This window comes from Otolemur garnettii, unplaced genomic scaffold, assembly GCF_000181295.1.
Source record: "Otolemur garnettii isolate 467f Iridium unplaced genomic scaffold, OtoGar3 scaffold00224, whole genome shotgun sequence".
NCBI classification, from domain to species: Eukaryota; Metazoa; Chordata; class Mammalia; order Primates; family Galagidae; genus Otolemur; species Otolemur garnettii.
In genome coordinates this window covers 347,645-368,219 of record NW_003852619.1, presented here as the reverse complement: position 1 = coordinate 368,219, position 20,575 = coordinate 347,645, and the positions used below count along the sequence as shown (strand labels likewise).

The window sequence follows — 20,575 nt, the reverse complement described above, 5'->3', positions numbered from 1 at the left end:
ACTTAGGGAGTAAAATTGATAGCACTTGGGTGACTGATTTTTGAGTTTGGAGGAAAACTATTATTTTATTAGAATACTACATCTGTGTACACAACACAATACATATATGTAAGTTTTTAACGGAAGAGTGAAAAGAAAATGTGGCAATAGTTTGTAGTCTTGTAATAGGATTTGACATAAATTCCCCATTTCACAGTATAATTACATCAGCCTTTAAGTTGTACTATATTTAGGATCCAATATTGTCTTCAAAATTGCATTGACCTGGCCAACCAATCAGTATTTATACTTCTTTCTTCTAATTTATTAATGTCTCAATTGCTATGGCACTCAAAAAAACATGAAAAAAGAGAGCATGAACTCTTCCTACAAAACTGAAATATGTGGTTTTAAAATTTATTTGTATGTTATATAAATACCAATTCATATGTGTCCCATGAGGTCTAAGAAAAGAGATCTGATGGCTCAACACAAATCTGTAACCATTACTGGTTCAGATGAGAAAACCCCTTTAAAATTTACAGTAATATCAAGAGATCACCTTTTGATTTGATAAAGTTTTCTATTTCACGTAAGCTAAAACTTTTTTACTTCTTATAAACCATCAGTCTTAACTATTTTAACTCGTCAATACTGTGAAAAAAATTTTCTCGTTGGGTGGCACCTGTGGCTCAAAGGAGTAGGGGGGTTAAAACACAACCTTGGCCAAAACTGCAAAAAAAAAAAAAAAAAATTCTCACCAATCATGATGCTGGGATGATATAACCAATCAAATCTAAAATTATACAAGATAGAAATATAGGGTAGCACCCGTGGGTAGGGCGCCAGCCCCATAAACTAAGGGTGGCAGGTTCGAACCCGGGCCTGGCCAAACTGCAACAAAAAATAGCCGGGAGCTGTTGTGTGTGCCTGTAGTCTCAGCTACCTGGGAGGCTGAGGCAAGAGAATCGCCTAAGCCCAGGAGTTGGAGGTTGCTGTGAGCTGTGACGGAACAGCACTCTACCAAGAGTGATAAACTGAGACTCTGTCTCAAAAAAAAAAAAAAATAGAAGTATAAGATTATGCCTTTACACTATTGGACCAAAGATACTAAACCCATTAATCTGTGGGGCAATCAAGTTTTAAACACTATACACCTGATGATAAGTAATAGCTAGTAAGTTTTGTGGCAATTTTAAAATATGGCCCCCAAATTCTTTGATCTCTCATATTAAGAAGTAGAGGTTTGGGGTGGCTCCTGTGGCTCAAAGGATTAGGGTGCCAGGCCCATATACTGGAGGTGGCAGATTCAAACCCAGCCCTAGCCAAAAACAAACAAACAAAAAAACTGGAGGTTTATATTCCGTCTCCCCAGAATCTCTGTGGTTTCCTGGCCAATAGTGTAGTGTAGAAGTTATGCTATGCCATTTTCTGGGCCCAGGACTTAAGAAATTGGTAGTGTTCACTTCTCGTCCCTTGGAACACTTTCTTTTTTTCTTTTTTTTGGAGACAGAGCCTCAAGCTGTCGCCCTGGGTAGAGCAACCTCCAACTCCTGGGCTCAAGCGAGTCTCCTGCCTCAGCCTCCCAAGTAGCTGGGACCACAGGCACCCGCCACAACACTCAGCCATTTTTTGGTTACAACCGTCATTGTTGTTTAGCAGGCCTGGGCTGGATTCAAACCCGCCACCTTAGGTGTATGTGGCTGGCGCCTTAGCCACTTGAGCCACAGGCGCCAAGCCCAAACACTTTCTTTTGGAGCCCAGAAATATGCTGAGATGGAGAGGTCAGATGTAGACATTCTGGCAGAGTACAGCTGAGGTCCTAACTGATAGCCAGCATCAGATATATAAGTGAAGATGCCTACATACAATTCCAGCAACCAAGCCTTTGCATCTTTGTCATAATGCATTCCTATGTCTACTATGATAGGTAATACTTTGTATTTCTATCAAGTTCTTCATGATTAATGGCCTCTTCATAGAAATTCAGTTGCAACCTCTCTGAATTTACTGTTCCACTTAAATTAGATGATCTAATATCCTGCGTAATAAGTAGGTCTATAATACTGTGTCCATTTCCCTGGGAACACAGTACAGCATACTGGTTATAAAAGCAGGTATTCTACATTGCGAGTGCTTGTCTCTCCTACTTAATGCCTGTGTGAAATTGGGTAAATTATTTAACCTCCCTGTACTGAGTTTTCTCATCTGAAAAATAAGGATATACTCAAAAGAGTTGTGAGAACTGAATTTATGTATGTAAAATGCTTAAACAACACATTTACACCTGACACATTATGTAAGCCAGGCATCCTCAAACTACGGCCCATGGGCCACATGTGGCCCGCCTAGGACATTTATCTGCCCCACTGGGTGTTTTTGCTGTCGCTGCCTGTCCCATTTAGCAGCTGACTCATCCCAGGGCCCACAATCCAGCCCTCCAACGGTCTGAGGGACAGTGAACTGGCCCCCTGTTTAAAAAGTTTGAGGACTCCTGATGTAAGCTATTACTAAACAACACATATCTCAAATAGAAAAGAAGGTGAACCTTAATGACAAATGAAAATTTAGTTGATAAACACTATGGATAAATATAATGGGAATAAACTACATCCTTACGGAGTGCAAGCTGCATGCCCTCAACCACTTTCCGTTTTCCTGTCGATGGTTTTGATTTTTTAGTCCGTACAGTTGACCCCCGACTGCTGATTCCACTAATGACTGACATGGTGTCATCATCACCACCAGCTAGCAAAGAATTTCGATAAGACATCAGAGGAAGCCACACATCCTCTCTTCGGAGTGACATCTGAAAGGTCATGAACTTTTCCAAGTAAACATACCTGTAAAAAGAAATAGAAACTATTAACTTTGATACAGAAAACTACCAGTTCTACTAACCCCTAGTCCCCTAGTTGTGTGAGCATGAGCATATTACTTCACTACTCAATCTCAGACTCTGCAGAACACTGATAAGCAATTTTATCTCTACTAAGACTCTCACACTGAATGAAATAATTCAGAATATTTCAGATTAATATTTGTGGAGTACCTACTACTTGTTGAGTTTCTTCCAGGCACCAGGGATTGATGCGAAGAAGAATCAGATTATGGTCCTTAGCAACAAGTACCAACCTGATGGAACCATAAACCTACCCATGGATCCAGGCACCACATGTTTTATATGTAGTTCTGTAATAAAAATTTAACTAACAGTCATATGATTACTCTGTGATAAGCATAATATTTTTCTCTTTGGTTAACTATTCTTAGAATTCAGGGAGTGAATTGTCCTCCCCATTTTACAAACAAGGAAAGAATAGAGCATATTAAGAAGTAATGTGACCATAATAATAAAAATGAATGGCTCAGCGCCTATGGCTCAAGTGGCTAAGGTGCCAGCCACATACACCTAAGGTGGCGGGTTCGAATCCAGCCCGGCCCGTCAAACAACAATGATGGCTGCAACCAAAAAATAGCCGGGCGTTGTGGCGGGCGCCTGTGGTCGCAGCTACTTCGGAGGCTGAGACAGGAGACTCGTTTGAGCCCAGGAGTTGGAGGTTGCTGTGAGCTATGACACAGCACTCTACCCAGGGGGGACAGCTTAAGGCTCTGTCTCAAAAAAAAAAATAATAATAATAATAATAAAAATGAATAACCATGACTCAAGTCCTAGGCCCTGACATTAAGAGTTCAATAAGGCTAAATTATGCTTTGAAAAAATAAACACAATTATTTGTCAATTAGCGACAAAGCGCAATTCAAATATTTGTTGTCATCATAATAACCAATTCCAATCAATTCAGATTTACCAGTTCTGAATAGTGGTTTTTTTTTCTTTTTTGCAGGTTTTTTTTTGGCCGGGGCTGGGTTTGAACCCACCACCTCCGGCATATGGGGCTGCGTCCTACTCCTTTGAGCCATAGGCGCCGCCCCTGAATAGTGTTAAAGAGAAGAGTAGATATCAGTTATAAAACATACTGCTTTGTGTTAGCTATTCTGTACATCTAATTACAATGTACTTCAGTCATACATAAAATAGTACTCCACCACGTATGGCACATGAACTGGCTCCCAGTCCAAGAACTGTTACTATTCCTTGACAAGATACACAGCTTGAGCCAAAATATGCTCACTGGTAAACAGATTTACAACTATGTACCCATCACATATCTAAATAGAACATTACAGATAAGTAGCCCTTGCTTGAAGCTATGTCCATTTCTCCTCCTTGTCCCAGAGGTTTACCACTAAGGTGAAATTTGCAATTTATCATCCCCATGCATATTTACTATACTTTTAATACATAGTGGTCAGTAAACCCCACAAAAGTTTTGTATTTTGCTATCTGTACTCAACATTATGTTTTAAAATCCAGACATTTTAATTGCTGCATGGTACTCAATCATGTCTCAGTCTACTGATCCATTTCTAGTTGACAGATGTTTAGGCTATTTTGAATTTTTCCTTATTTAAATAATCCAAAAGTTAACATTCTTTTATCATTCTCCTCATGTATGTGTTCAAGAGTTTCAGTAGGGTATCTACTTATGAGTGAAATAACTGGATCAAGAGGTAGGGGGAATCTAACTTTACAAGACATTGCCAAATTGCTCCACAAAGTAGTCTTGTACCAATTTACACCATCATCACCAATGTATAAAAGGCTTTAGTGCTCCACATCTTTGGTAATATTTATTTAACACTATTAGACATCTTAATTTTTGCTAATCTGCTAGGTGAGAAATAGTATTTCATTGTTTGCATTTATCTGATTAATGCTGTCTATACATTAATTGTGTAAACTTTTTAACTGTGTTAAATTTATACATAATAGAATGTAAAGAAATTGAGTGCAGATTGATCAGTTTTACAAAATAAATCTACTTGTGTAACCCACATGCATATTAAGATACAGAACATTCCCGTACATTAGTATTCCCAATCGCTGCAACACTAGAAGTAACCACTACCGTGATTTCAACCACCATATAGTTTTATCTGCTTTAGATTTTCATATAAAATTCTACACTCTTTAAATATAAAATATTTAGAGATTATCTGTACCATGTGGTATTCATATTCTTCTGCCCATTTATACACCAAAGATAAGAGGAAAGGTGGGAAAATATTTTGAAAATTGAAAGCCATTTTTGAGCTCTCATTAAGTCATCATATTGGTAACTAAACCAGAAAACTGCCCCGTTTACTAAATGGTCTGTTGAGAATTTAAACTAAAAATATAACAATTTCAACTTTCCAGTGTATCCATAGCTTAAGACACAGATAAAGTAGGATGCTCCTCCTGGGTAACCAATATTATTGCATTTTAAATAATCCCTCCCTAGTTGGTTTAAGATAAGAATGCAAATAAAAATACATAAAGGGGCTCAGTGCCTATAGCTCAAGCAGCTAAGGTGCCAGCCACATACACCAGAGCTGGTGGGTTCAAATCCAGCCCGGGCCTCCCTAACAACAATGACAACTACAATCAAAAAATAGCTGGGCATTGGGCGGGTGCCTGTAGTTCTAGCTACTTGGGAGGCTGAGGCAAGAGAATCGCTTAAGCCCAGGAGTTGGAGGTTGCTGTAAGCTGTGATGCCACAGCACTCTACCCAGGGCAACAGCTTGAGGCTCTGTCTCTAAAAAAAAAAATACATAAAGGGCTCAGCGCCTATAGCTCAGTGGCTAGGGTGTCAGCCACATAACACCGGAGCTGGCTGGAGGGTTCGAATCCAGCCCCTGCCTGCCAAACAACAATGATAACTGCAACCAAAAAAAAGTCAGGCATTGTGGCGAGCCCCTGTAATTCTAGCTACTTGGGAGGCCAAGACAAGAGAATCACTTAAGCCCAAGAGTTTGAGTGCTGTGAGCTATGACATCACGGCACTGTACCGAGGGTGACAAAATAAGAGTCCGTCCAAAAAAAAAGAATATATAAAGCAGTCTCATCATCCATAGCTCATTGGTTAGGGCGCTGGCCACATATACCAGGGTTGCTGGATTCAAACTTGGCCTGGGCCAACTAAACAAACAAACAAACAACAACAACAACAAAAATAGCTGAGCATTATGGGGGACTCATGTAGATCCACCTATTATAGAGGCTGAGGCAAGAGAATTGCTTGAGCCCAAGAGTTTGAGGATACTGTAAACTATGACACTACAGCACTCTACAGAAGGCAACAAAATGATACTCTGTCTCAAAAAAAAAAAAAAAAATACACAAAGCAGCTGCATGTCTGGTTGAGCAAGAGAACTATTTGAGCCCAGAGTCTGAGGCAACGTAGCTAGAACCCATGTTCAGGTTACATCTGAAAAGCCACAGGAAGGGAACTCACAATATTAAAATGGAGTATTATGCACAGAATATAGTTATAATCTTCAATTTATAAAGTTGCTGAAATATAAAGTTTTTTCATGCACTAATCTAACCTATAATTCTAATTTATGCATGTATAAGGGGGAAAACCAAGTATAACATTCATAACAATTCTAAAATGAAATTAAATAGGACATCTCCAACAAATACATACACTGTTCTTTTGTCTTGTCGGAGTAGTTTAGAAGAAAATTCACTCAGAATATCAAGAAATGCCAAATTTAAAGGTGGATGACTCTCCCCTTGTGGATTAGGCTCTTTAAAAGCAAATTCTATGCCATCTCTGCAAAGAAAAATATTATTGAAGTAAATATTTGAGGGAGTATAATAAAACATTTAATAACTTAGAAAAGAAATTACACTCTACTTCATTTGCCATGCTTTTAATTTCAGTAATAGAAAATAAGGAAGCTTTAAGTATAAGAATGAATGTATTTATGTCACTGTTACTTCTTTAAAACAAAACACCCCTACTTGTTTGCTTTCATGTTCAATGTGGTTTAGTATATCTACATTATTTACTCAGTACTTTTTTCCCCACAGAAAACACACAAATTTTCTCATGTAATGATAAATACATTATCTGTACTTTTCAAGACATAAGGGAATAACTATTTATAATGACACATTTAAGAGTAAAGTTTTAAAGTTAAATTCCACTCAGGGCCCATTTAAACTATATTTATGTGGTACTAAAGACCTTTATTAATCAAGAAAATAACCCAACATTATACTCTAAGGAAAAATGTAACTGGGAAAAAAAATTAAAAATATATTAAAATGTAATTGGGTATAGAATAATTCAGATGGAATTGAGGAAGAAAGAAAGAAGGTTATTACAGGAAGAACATGATGTATTACTACTCAAAATAATTACATGTGTGATCCTTAAATATTAGCTAAAAATGCTATACAATGTATTAAAAGGCATAAAAATGAATTTGAAAGTTTTCAAATAATTTTATAGGATAGAGTGAATTAACACTGAAGGTGGTATGGAGAAACTTAAGAGCAGAAAATTTTCTTGAGGGAAGACCATTAACTAAACTTAAGTAGGAAAGAAGGGTAAGAGAGACAAAAAAGAGGAATCTTTCAAAGAAGAGTCCAGGCTTCTTGATTTTCCTGAAGTGAAGGTTCTTTAACCCACAGTTAAGCGATAAAGGGTCTTAATATGCAGACATTGGTTATGCTACGCAACTCTAAAATGTACCCATACTTAAAAAGTGTAACTGATCACTGAACTACTTGCTGAATATAAAATCAAATGCTTTCTAATTTTAATAAGGAAAAGAAAACGTATAGACAAAAAGGAAGCTGTGGCTAAAAACAAGGGGAAAAAAATCTATAAAATAGACAACAGAACCAGAAAGAGAAAACTTGAGACAAATCAAACCTCAAAGATTTCTCTATCAGTGTGACTATGACAATAGCTAATAAAGATTCTGTAATGCCTTATAAATTTATCCTGCTTTGCTTCACATAATTTATAAAGACTCTGTACAGTTTTCAGTGCAAAAGACCTTCTTATAAAGGAAGTTTTAGTTTCAACTCATTTCCTACTTCATATAGCACTCATAACGATAATAGGCTCTTGAAGTTAAGAAAGTTGAGAAAGGAGATATGGTACAGATGTATAAACTAATAATAAAGCATATATTTAATTTGTTTATTCCAAATGCAAGGACTAAATACCCCCACAAAGGTTCATAACTAAAAATAAAATTATCTGAAGATTACTTGTGTAGCATAGCAATGGCTTCTCTTGTTTTCAATTGATCAAGTCCAAAAGTTAAAGCAAAACGTCGAGCAAGTTCTTTTATGCCACTAAATGTAGATGATGATCTATCAAAATTATAGCCATTTTCTTGTATCATTTCATTAAAAAGCTGTTTGAAAGGAAAGAAAGCATGTTAGAGGATTTTTTAAATAACTAAGGATTAACATCTTTTATAATATGACATTTTCTACATAAAATACAGAAGGTATTCAATAAACAAGGCACTGAATTTTACTCTAACATAAGGATTTTTAAAAGTATGATACAAATGCCTAAAATTATATAACATTTCATACACTAAAACTAGAAGTTCTTTATCGATATTAGAAATTCTTGAGCGGTGCCTATGGCTCCATGAGTAGGGTGCTGGCCCCATATGCCGAGGGTGGTGGGTTCAAAGCCAGCCCCAGCCAAACTGCAACAAAAAATAGCCAGGCATTGTGGTGGGCGCCTATAGTCCCAGCTACTCGGGAAGCTGAGGCAAGAGAATCACCTAAGCCCAAGAGCTGGAGGTTGCTGTGAGCTGTGACGCCAAAGCATTCTACCGAGGGCAACAAAATGACTCTAAAAAATAAAAAAATAAAAAAAATTAAAAAAAGAAAAAAGAAAGAAAGAAATTCTTCGGGTTAGTTTGGCCAGAATCCTACTAGTATTAACTGGATATAAACATAACAGATAAAAACATTAAAAAAGGAAACCCAGTAAATTATTGGGAAACAATGGTCTATTATTTCAGGGATGAATCTTCACAAGAACTTTCATCATAGAACTTTATCCAAAAGAAGTAAAATTTATACACAATACTAAGTACAAAAATGTTTTAGTGGTATTTATAATGGCAAAATTTGTAAATATAAAATAGGAAAAGACTGGTTAAATAATAATCTATTAGAACATTACAGTTACTAAAAATGAGGGATATGCTAATCACCCTGACCTAATAATACATTGTATCAAAACTTTAATATGTACTCCATAAATACATACATTTATGTGTCAGTTTTTATTGGAGACAAGAGTCTCACTCTGTCCCCTGAGGTGAAGTGTCATGGCACCATAGCTCACAGCAACCTCAAACAACTAGGCTCAAGCCCTCCTCTTGCTTCAGCCTCCTGAGTAGCTAGTACAGGCACCCACCACAACATCTGGCTAGTTTTTTTTTTTTTCTGTTGTTAGTAGAGATGGGGTGTCCCTTTTGCTCAGGCTGGTCTCCAATTCCTGAGCTCAAGCAAACCCACCTCAGTCTCCCAGAGTTTTAGGATTATAGGTGTGAGCCATCATGACCAGCCCTATGTGTCAATTTTAAAAAATGATGGAAGATCTTGGGTACATATAAAAACAAATGAAACTGATATACTGACAAGATGGCTGCACGCTCACGTGAGTTCATTCCAGTACTATTCACAATAGTCAGGCCATGGAATCAACCCAACTAATAAACGGATAAAGAAACAATATTCTATTGTGTGCAAACATGTATTATTCAGCATTTATAAAGGAAGGAAATCCTGTCACTTGTGAAAACAGAGGAACCTGAAGAACATCATGTAATACAAAGTATGCCGGGCCCAGAAGGCAATTACCAAATGATCTCACTCTTATGTATAAGCCAAAAATGTTGAACTCATAGAAGAGGAGAATGGTGGTTGCCAGGCACTGGAGGTGTGGGACAGGAGCTGTTGGTCATTTCGGTAGAACAGGACATTAATTAATGGCATGAATAAGTTCTGAAGATCTACTGTAAAATGTGGTGACTATAGTTACTAATGGACTTAAGTGTTGCGTCTCATGCCTATAATCCTAGCACTACGGGAGGTCAAGACAGGAGGACTGCTTGAGGCCAGGAGTTTAAGCCCAGTCTGAGAAATACAGGAAGACCCTTTCTCTACAAAACTATAGAAAAATTAGCTGGGCAGGGTGGCATGCACCTGTAGTCCTCGCTACCCAGAAGCCAGGAATTCCTAGAGCCCAGGTATTTCAGGTTACAGTGAGCTATGATGATGCCACTGCGCTCTAGCCCAAGTGACAAAACAAGACCCTGTGTCAAAAAAAAAAAAAAAGTATATATTGTATTATATATTTGAAATTTAAGAATATTAAATGTTCTTAAGTGAGATAATGTATCTATTAGCTTAATTTAGACATTTCACAATGTACACACACATCAAAACATCACATTATATGTTATAAATATATACAATTTTCACTTATCTGATAATACTGAAATAAAGATGGAAGAAAACAATAAGCCCCTGCTGCTCACAAAATAAAATACTGAGGACATTATTTAATGCCATGAATATATTCAGGGTTTATTAATATTAAAATGCAGACTTGAAAAGTAGAATAGACAATGTAATTTAATTTTTATAAAAAATAAGATTTCATGCAGGCATAAAAAAGACTGAGGTTATTAAAAAACAAAAAGGTTATTGTTAAGTGAAAACTTGTATTTGTTCCAAGTCCTATATTTTCTAAATTTTGTACAGCCAGGACCATTATTTTATAGCAAAAGTTATTTAAATGCTACCCTTAAAATCTTTTAAATTTTATTAATTTTAACAATGAATATTCAAATTTGCAAATTAAATTAACAACTTTCATAACTAGATTTCTGAAAAGCAAAAAGGTTTATCAAGGGTGGTGTCTGTGGCTCAAAGAAGTAGGGCGTCGGCCCCATATAGCGGAGGTGGAGGGTTCAAACCCAGCCCCTGCCAAAAACTGCAAAAATTAAAAAAAAAAAATTATCAAATTGTAATAGGCTGGACTATGTTTTGCATGTAAATTTTCTGTCCAAAGGCAAAAGCACACTAAGCAAATAATTTTAGTTAATTAAACCTGCTTTGCCACTGCCAAAATGAAAAGGATGACTGCATTTTAATTATAAAAAATTCATATATGCGCCATGGCTCACACCTATAATCTCAGCCCTTGGGAAGCTGAGGCAGGTGCATTACCTGAGCTCACAGGTTTGAGACCAGCCTGAGCCAGAGCAAGACCCAGTCTCTAAAAAACAGCCAGGTGTTGTGGCAGGCGCCTGTAGTCCCAGGTACTTGGGAGGCTGAGGCAAGAGGATCACTTGAAACCTAAAATTTCAGGTTGCTGTGAGCTAAGATGCTACAGCACTCTACCACGGGTAACCAAGTGAGGCTCTATCTCAAAAAACAAAATCATACATGCTCATTAAAGTAAGTTTGGAAATAGAGAAAAAAGTAAAATTCACATGAAATCTACCAAAGCAAGCGTATTACTACTAGTAACATGGTAGACATACTATAAATTTTTGCATATATTGCTGAACTACCTACCACATCTATTTCCTCCATACCTTAGACAGATAAAGGTTTTGCCAATCCTGAAATGATCTCGCCTGTGCTTCTTTGTGTACTAGTGAGGTTGACTATTTTATATTTCTAATTTTATGAATTGTCCATTGCATTCTTTCCCCCATTTCAGCTGCTATCTTATTCTGCTAATTATTAAGTGTTAGGTATGTTAGCTAAATCTGGTATACTTCTTAATGTCTTACCTGTTGCAGACTGAGAATGAGAGTCTTAGCACACTGAATTTTGTCTATCTGCCTTGTTTTGCTCATTGTTTCTTTGATGATATCTCCATAGTCATTATAATACTAGAAAAGAAGTTTAGACAAATTAGAGAGTTACTATATTAAAACTATTGGATAATAAGAATAATTTTAGGTTAGTAATGCAAGCATTTCACAAAGTATTTATTTGGTTGAAATTATGCCTTCCAAGTAGGAACAAAACATTACTGAAATTTTAAGATCACTTCTAAGCACATAATCCCTCATTTCAGTAAATTCAGACATACCAAAAAGTTAACAGCCAATCAACTTAAGCTCCAGACTTGGTTTTAAATAAAACAGGTATGGATGCTCAGTGGCTAGGCAGCCAGCCACATACACCAAGGCTGGCAGGTTCGAACCCAGCCTGTGCCTGCTGAAAATGACAATTACAACAAAAAAATAGCCGGGCATTATAGAGGGCACCTGTAGTCCCAGCTCCTTGGGAGGCTGAGGCAAAAGAATGGCTTAAGCCTAAGCGTTTGAGGTTGCTATAAGCTATGATGCCATAGCACTTTACCAAGGGCAACACAGTGAGACTCTTGTCTCAAAAAAAAAAAACAAAAAACAGGTATGGAATAAAACAATAATCGGGTTATTTAGATATTCAAAAGTAAAATAAAGGATATAAACAAAGTTCTCCTTGTTAACTTAATATTAAAACAATGACTATAATACAGTTACTCATAATTTTTTGTAGAGACAGGGTCTAACTGTGTGATCCAGGATTGTCTCAAACTTTTGGCCTCAAGCAATTCTCCTGCCTTAGCCTCTCAAAGTGCTAGATTACAGGTATGAGCCACTGCACCAAGCCATAAACCCCTTTTAAAAGAAACTTATTTATGCATATTTATATTAGGGACTGCACATAGACTTTTTATCTAATTTAAGATAGTATTTTAGCCAGGTCTAGTGACTCATTCCTATAATCCTAGCACTGTGGGAGGCTGAAATGGGTGGATTGCTTGAGCTCAGGAGTTGAAGACCAGCCTGAACACAAGCAAGACCCCATCTCTACTAAAAAGAGAAAAACTAGCTGGGCATTGTGACATGTGCCTGTAGTCCCATCACTCCGAGAGGCCCAGGCAGGCAGACTGCAATGAGAATAAAAATCTCTACAAAAAATAGAAAAACTGGTTGGGCACCCATAGCTCAGTGGTTAGAGCGCCAGCCTCATCCTCTGGGTCTGGTGGGTTCAAACCTCGCTTGGGCCTGCTAAACAAAAACAAAACAAAACAAAACAAAAAAAGCCAGGCGTTGTAGTGGGCACTTGTAGTCCCAGCTACTACTAAGGAGGCTGAGGCAAGAAAATCACTTGAGCCCAAGAGTCTGAGGTTGTTGTGAGCTACAATGTTACAGCACTCTACCAAGAATGACAAAGTAACACTGTCTCAATTAAAAAAAAAAAAAAAGATAATAGAAAAACTGAGACAGAAGGTTCAATTGAGCCCAGGAGTTTGAGGTTGCTGTGAGCTATGATGACACCATAGCACTCTACCCAGGACGACAGAATGAGAGAGACTGTGTCTTCAAAAAAAGAGAGAGAATTAGAAAAGCAAAGAATGAAGAAAAAAAGTAATTTATTGGGGTAGGTCCAAAAACAAACAAAAAAAAATTATTTTTGCAGTTTTTGGCCAGGGCCCAGTTTGAACCTGCCACCTCCAGTATATGGGGCCAGTGCCCTACTTCTTGAGCCACAGGCATCGCCCCCAAAAGGTAATTTAGTATTGGAAAAATTCAATGGTAACAGAATTATTAGGGTTAAACAACAACAACAAAAAAAGTTCAATAGCAAACAAGAATAAAACATTACATTATCTTTTATGCATTTTAAAGGTATCTTGTCCATTTTTCAACTTTACCTTCATATACTGCTTGAAGATATCTGCAGCTGTATTCATCTCCACCACAGTATATACAATTAGCTTACAAAATGCTGCAAGTAAATTTCTCCTCTTGTGCAGAGCTTCAATTTTACTGGCTTCATCCTCCTGCTGACCATCTGAGAAAAAAATCCCAGACATTAAGCCATATTGTACTTTACTTCTATCATATATTATTATTATTATTTTCACACACAGTCTCACTGTGATACCCTCAGTAGAGTGCCATGGCATCACAGCTCACAGCAACCTCAAACTCTTAGGCTTAAGCACTTCTCTTGCTTTAGCCTCCCAAGTAGCTAGGACTACAGGCACTCGCCACAATGCCCAACTATTTTTTGTTGCAGTTGTCTTTGTTGTTTACCTGGCCCAGGCCGGGTTCAAATCTACCAACTTCGGTGTATGTATGTGGCTGGCGCCATAACCACTGTGCTACAAGCACTGAGCCCATATATTATTAATTCTCACTATAGAATACCCTTTCATTGGAGAATTTTTAAAAGGGAAAACATTTAAATTAAAGATTATAACCATTTACAATTTATTCCAATAGACCAAATTCTTATGACATTGAATAATAATCAGAAGATTGGTAAACAATCAGGAACAAATGGAGTTAAACAGGAACAAATGGAGTGAGTCAGAGGAATTGATGTTTATGAAGTCAGGCTAAGCTTGCCTAATACATTCATATACTTTCCTAACTTGATAGTTTGTCAATGAATTCTACATATTCAATGTTCATTGGTTGAGGCTCTTCTTTCCTGCATGTAGCCAACCTCAGAAATTCTCTTATCCCTGCCAAGGATGATGCCACCTTACCTCACCCATCTCTTGCTAACACGTTCTTCATACATACTAAATTTATCAGTTAGACCAGCTTAGAAACCATTCCGTCTTTTTTGGATAACTTTGCATATTATTACTCTGACCCATCATGCAAGATCTTGACATTCAGTTCTCAAAAGAACAGACTTATTTCTAAATTCCTAGTCAGTGAAGGCCCACTGTAGCCCAGTACTGTCAAAGGACTGTTTCTAATTATTTGATGCTGTAAATAAAACTGTGATGAAGACTTCTTACATGAAAAGCTGTGTAAAAATTTTCTTCTGGATAGATTTCACAAATGAAATTACTTAAAAAAAAAACACCATTCATATTAATTTAAATTTCTTTGGCTATCAGTGAAGTTAAAGTTTCTCCATATGGGGTGGTACCTGTAGCTCAGTGGGTAGGTCACCAGCCACGTACATACACCAAGGCTGCTGGTTTGAACCCAGCCTGGGCCAACTAAAGCAAAAATGACAACTGCAACAACGACAACAAAAAAATAGCCGGGTGTTGTGGCGGGTGCCTGTAGTCCCAGCTACTTAGGAGGCCAAGGCAAGAGAATCGCTTAAGATCAAGAGTTTAGGGTTGCTGTGAGCTGTGATACCATGCCACTCTACCCAAGGTAACAAATTGAGACTGTCTCAAAAAAAAAAAAGTTTCTCCATGTTTATTAGCCAATTATAATTCATCTTTTGTGAATAGTCTGTACATGTACAATCATATCTTCAATGTAAGGTCTCTAACATAAAAAACATTGTGTAAAATATGAATGTTTATTTTTTAATTAATTGTTTAGCTTACTCTGGTAATCCTTGATAACTGCTAGGAAATTCAAACCAAATTTTAAGAATAAGAATTTGTTTAAGATAGGCCAACAGAGAAAATTTTAGCATGGGTGGATGTCCAAGGATGTCAAGGTCATTTGCTTAGAAAACCTGAAACATATTACTCACTTTTTAAAGGGGTTACGCTGAATATATATGCTAACCTTTTCTCAATGACTCTGTCATTATAATGGATGATTTTTACATGCTATTGTTTCCAATCAGTATTTAGTACTGCTCATAGGAAGTAGAGGTATACAGACTTTTCCTCCTACAGAAAAAAATCATCTGATGACATTAAGAGGTCTTTAAACCCCGATTTTTATTTTTCTCCACTTCTTATTTACCAAAAATTAGCCACTTTTTTTTCTTGTAGGCATTAAGGAATATAAAAAGTGTCCAACTCACTGGGCCTTTCACAAAGTGCCAGCTGTCACATTATTATGTATTGTCAATGTACCACCCCTGGAAGCATTCCCTATTTACTCTCTCTTTCTAATCTGATGTGAGCTAACAAACGAAAGGTCTATTAATACCAGGCATGAGATGATGATGTGTAACAATGGAAAGTGTTATATGTTAATGGTGGGAAGATAAAATAATACAATAACTTTGGCAACATGTGATGTACATAATCCAGTGATTCCAATCTTGGATATATATAATAGCTTGCTATTTTTCTATTTTTAGTGCCAGCTACTCACAGGGCTAAGGCAAGAGGATCACTTGAGCACAGGAGTTATTAAGGTTGCTGTGAACTAGGCTGAAGCCACAACATTCTAGCCTAGGACAACAGAGCAGGACTTTGTCTCAAAAATAAAAAAAAGTAAATAAAACCACTTGCATATGTGCTCAAGGAGCTAAGTATTAGAGTAATTATTGTAACATTCACTACTCTAATTGGGTAAAAAGTAGAAACACCTAAGTGTTCAACACAATAGGAAAATGGATAAATTGTGGTTAATTCATATCACATAATATTCAGCACTTAATGAATTAACTACATGTCAACACTGAAAGATCTCAAAAATGTTAACTCAAAAGCAAGTCACAAAAGTTTCAACATGATTTCATTTATGTAGCAGTTAGCAACAGATAATTTATAATGTTAAGAGATAAATTCCTAGTAAAATTAAATTTAAATGCAAAGGTACAATAAACAGCTAATTTAGGATAGCAGTTATCTTTAGGGAAAAGACAAAAATGAGGTATTTTTAAATAACTGTGCTGTATTTCTTTAAAAAATCTGAAACAAATATAGCTAAATTTGACGAAGACTAGTGGGTGGGTAGGTAAGCACAAATCTGTTCTATTTTGTACTTTACTATAGGACTGGAATATATTTCATTGTAAAAGTGTAAATATAAAACACAAAGTCCAAGGAGATAAGACTCTGGGCAATTCTAGGAAGCTCCTAGAAAACTTAGGAGTATTGGCAAGCATATTCTCATTCAATTTCCCATGATCTAAATAATGCTGAGGCAGTTCCCACTTAACAAAAGGATTATATACCAATTTAGTTTGTATCAGGTTTTAGAATGCAACTATACCTTCCCATAGAAGTTTTAAAAAGTCCTACTCGGCTAGGCATGGTAGCTTGTGCCTGTAATCCTAATACTCTAGAAGGCTAAAGTGGGTGGACTGCTTGACCTGCCAGAGACAGAGCAAGAGCAAGACCCTATCTCTACTCTAAAAACAAAAACAAACAAACCAAAAAACCCGCCAAAAAACCCAGCTGGGCATTGTGGTCACAGGTACTCAAAAGGCTAAGGCAAGAGGACTGCTTGAGCCCAAGAGTTTAAAGTTGCTGTGATCTACCCAGGGCAACAGAGTAAGACTCTGTTTTAAAAGAGAGAAAAAAAAAGTCCTACTCATCTTTTCAGACCACTTTCTAATGTTAGGCTTCATCTCAAAGATGTTTCAAGCCCTTAGACAAATTAGAACGTCCTCTAAATGCCCGTAACACATTGTACGTGCCTCCATTAACTTCTCAGACTGCATTATATGTAACTACTTGTTTTTAGATGTCCTTTTTACTTGAATTTAACTCTTGAAGAAAGAGACCCTGCCTCCTTTTTTCATATCCAGAGTATCTAAAATACTGCCTGCTGAATTATAAATGTCTGTCAAATCAATATTATGAATAAAAGCATAACTGGAAACTTTACTACATAGATTTTGAAAACTGATTTGGCTATTATAGGTTTCTCAATTGTATTCTGGGTAAGATTTTAGTATGTGAGCATGAAGATCTTTATTGCTAAAAATTAGCTATAAACCATGTCATTCATTCACTTATTGATTCACTCATTCCATTTGCTGGTGTAGTGGCATCATCATAGCTCATGGCAATCTCAAACTTCTATACTTAAGCAATTCTCCTGCCTCAGCCTCCCAAAAGCTAGGACTATAGGAGCAATACCACACCCAGAAATTTTTTCCATTCTTTTGTAGAGACAGGGTGTCACTATGTTCTTCAGGCTGGTCTTGAACTCCTAAATGCAAGTGATCCTCCTACCTCAGCTTCCCAACATGGATGGATTACAGGTGTGAGCCACCACACCCAATCATGTCTAGAATTATGTATGTTTATTTAGAATTTGACATGTAATGATATATTAGTATAGATACATACATGTTTGTATTGTATTTTCCTTCAAGAGTAACTTTACATTAAAAACAAACCCAGGAAGAAGCCATGAAATACTATTTGCTTTTCCATGACCTCATGTTCAAATAAGGGAACTAGAGTGTGTATGAAATTAGGAGGTGAAGAGGAACTTAACACTAGGCAAGACTGGTTTATTTTCCATGAATATTCTGTACTGCCCCAGACTTTCACAGAATAATTACAAACATTTTTTTTAAAAGACAAAGACTTACTTTGTTGCCCTCGGTAGAGTGCTGTGGTGTCACAGCTTACAGCAACCTTAAACTCTTGGGCTCGAGTGATTCTCTGACCTCAGGTTCCCGAGTAGCTGGGACTACAGGTGCCCGCCACAACTCCTGGCTATTTTATGAGGTGGGGGGGTCTCTCTCTGGCTCAGGCTGGTCTTGAACCTGTGAGAGCTCAGGCAAGTCACCTGCCTTGGCCTCACAGATTGCTAGAATTACAGGTGTGAACCACCGTGCCCTGCCTTAGAAACATTTTTCTGACGTTCAGAAATGACATTAATATTTCCAAAATATAAAAACCAATGTGATACAAATATACGACTGAAAATTCTTTTCAAATTTCCTGAATATTCTTATTACCAACAAATAAGGGGAAGAGGGAGTAAATATTATTGAGTACCTATGATATACGCCTAGGTACTCAACTAGTTACTTTGCTCAATTATCATTAAATCCTCAGTTTTATGAGATAGTTACAAATTAGAAAAAGAGGTTCAGGGCTAGTGAAAAACAGAGATCTGGCTTAAAAGCCTCTGTTCCGTGACATCACATTTTGTTTACAATATGGTAAGAAGGAAAGTGTGCTAGAACACTTCAAGTTTTACAAGTAACTTCTCAGACTGCATTATATATAAAATAAATACGTTTACATTTTAAGAATAAAATATATGACAGTACAAAAATGAACACTATTGTTACTTAACTTGTATGTTGGACACACAGATTTTGAACAAAAACATGGCAATAAAATTACCTGCACTATTATTATCATCATCCTGTTCAATGAAGACATGATCCAAAATAAAGCTGAGCAACTCAGATTGCAGTGAAGAATCAGGGGTGTAAACTAATGGTTCTAACATGTCACGCCCTCCTGACATAATCTGATGGCTGAAGATCATCAAAATATCACAAAGGATGGTAAATGCCTATTATTTAAAAGAAAAGAAAAGCATACTATAATCGGAGGTTTCTTACCAATTGACACAAATGATTGATATATTTAACACAAAAATAGAATCTTTCTATATTTCAAACTCTTAAAAAAATTAATGTTCAATACTTCTTAAGACTTTAAAACTGAGTAGTGTAATTTCTACAACAACAACTACCAATTATTTGCATAATGCTTTACTAACTGGAAAGCAATTTCACAAATATTCTTATTTGTCTTCATCAGAGTTAAGTGACTTGTATGGGATGTTAACACTGCCATGCAGCCAGAACACAAATTTAGGCTTTGATTTCAAATCCTATACTCTGCCTCCAGATATTTATTCTCAAATATGAAATAATATATAAAGTTGGTACCATTCTTTATTCGATGGAAGAAAAGAACATCAAAAAGATGCATACTAAAATAGAGATCACAAAACCCCATGGTACTTTCAAAGTACTCTGATTGTTAACATGTATACTGATTAAGTAGAGAAAACATAACCAGGTAAAGGCGTGCTTGCTACTCATCAAGAACAAAAAACAAAGTTGGAGAGTTATATCTCAAAGAGCTTAATAAAAACTCTGCCAGGAGTTTTAAGTAGAGTCAACCACTGGTAAAAATTAGGCAAAGGTAACTGGAAAGATTAATTATCTGTTGAGAAGGGGTAATGAAAATAGAATTTGGGGGTTACAAAGTCAATTTAAAAATATACCTAAAGGAAGAACATTGCTGAAAAGACATAATACAGGTCACAAAACATATCTTATCATCAGCCTTGCCTGTTGGAAACCAACCACATTTACTTTATCTCTTTATTTTATGCTTTTACTCTTCTAATCCATCTCTTCACCTTATTTTACTACTATTGCAGTAATTTGCACCTATTAAAATGTATAACATACGGAGTCAAGGATATAACATGGTAAGTATGATGATATTTACTAATTAGGTGAACTGGCACGTCAAGTTGACAAGAATATACTCCTGAAAGCTGTTAGAAAAACTGACATACAAGCTATTTGTTTTTTTTTTTTTTTTTTTTTTTTTTTGAGACAGATCCTCAAGCTGTCACCCTGGGTAGAGTACCAGGGCATCATAGCTCACAGCAACCTCCAACTTTTGGGCTTGAGTCCCTTGTCTCAGCCTCCTAAGTAGCTGGGACTACAAGTGCCCTCCACAACACCTGGCTATTTATTTTTTGGTTGTAGTTGTTGTTTGGCAGGACCGGGCTGGATTCAAACCCACCAGCTCTGATGTATGTGGCTGGCACCTTAGCTGCTTGAGTTACAGGTGCCAAGCCATATATAAGCTATTTAACAACCAAATAATCTCAAGGCCTAAACAAAGGGTTATATGTTAACGCTCTAAAAAATAGAGAATACTGATGATCTTGGTTGTACACACAAATATAAAGTAATACTTTGTGCATTGTGTTTGGATCTGTGTACTCCATTAAAATCCTATTTTAAGCATTTAAA

The 20,575-nt window shown here is 36.6% G+C and overlaps 1 protein-coding gene across 5 annotated transcripts in view; it reads right to left on the bottom strand.

The window, feature by feature from the left end:
• Nucleotides 1-20,575, bottom strand: part of STAG2 (stromal antigen 2) — a 171,303-nt gene that overhangs the window by 13,973 nt on the left and 136,755 nt on the right. For all 5 annotated transcript variants that reach the window (XM_023508121.1, XM_003801894.2, XM_023508120.1 and 2 more), the window contains 6 exons: nt 18,912-19,086; nt 13,587-13,726; nt 11,668-11,769; nt 8,099-8,247; nt 6,516-6,644; nt 2,599-2,822 (listed from right to left, as the gene is read on the bottom strand). In XM_023508121.1, coding sequence (XP_023363889.1) covers nt 2,599-2,822; nt 6,516-6,644; nt 8,099-8,247; nt 11,668-11,769; nt 13,587-13,726; nt 18,912-19,086 — 919 coding nt within the window. The remainder of the gene's footprint in view (nt 1-2,598; nt 2,823-6,515; nt 6,645-8,098; nt 8,248-11,667; nt 11,770-13,586; nt 13,727-18,911; nt 19,087-20,575) is intronic.